Genomic DNA, 572 nt, shown 5'->3' on the forward strand with positions numbered 1-572 from the left:
TCAATGAATATATCTACGTGTCTGCAATAAAACAAAAACAAAACGTTTCCATTTGCCGCAGTACGTCAAACCAGTTAATTTCTCCCGCAGGTACAATCTACGGCGTGACAAACACCATCGCCTTCGCAGTGGGTATGTGTGTGCCTGTGGTGGTGGGTGCCATGACTCCTGATCAGGTGAGAAATTGATATTTCTTAGGGTATCAGTGTCACAAAATTTACAAAATTGTATATTTAGTCGAGGTTTGGGATTAGAATAAACGTCAAAAGTCATTAAAGAAAAAAAAAAGTCTTTTCGCTCTCCTGTTTCCCCCTTTTTGACGTTGGTAGACATTTTCTGGGAAAGAGAAAACACAAGGTGCGGGAAAGATCCAGAGTTAGGAAAAAAAAAAATGAAAAAGAGTAACCAGTTCGACTGAGTCTTGTGCACAGGATTTCCAAAAAAAAAACTTTTGTGATGAGGTTTTCTTTTAGATAATTCACTAAATCATTATGCTGTATTTTTAAGCCTTCAGCCACAGGGAGTCATTATCTCCATTATACCTTCGCACTTTATTAGTAGAGAAAGAATGC

The 572-nt window shown here is 37.9% G+C and overlaps 1 protein-coding gene across 1 annotated transcript in view; it reads left to right on the forward strand.

Annotated features, from left to right (window-relative positions):
• LOC119592939 (sialin-like) overlaps window positions 1–572 on the forward strand; it is a 29,942-nt gene that overhangs the window by 28,154 nt on the left and 1,216 nt on the right. The window contains exon 11 of the mRNA XM_037941831.1: window positions 91–176. Within this exon, the coding sequence (XP_037797759.1) occupies window positions 91–176 (86 nt within the window). The remainder of the gene's footprint in view (window positions 1–90; window positions 177–572) is intronic.

Source organism: Penaeus monodon, chromosome 31, assembly GCF_015228065.2.
Source record: "Penaeus monodon isolate SGIC_2016 chromosome 31, NSTDA_Pmon_1, whole genome shotgun sequence".
NCBI lineage: Eukaryota > Metazoa > Arthropoda > Malacostraca > Decapoda > Penaeidae > Penaeus > Penaeus monodon.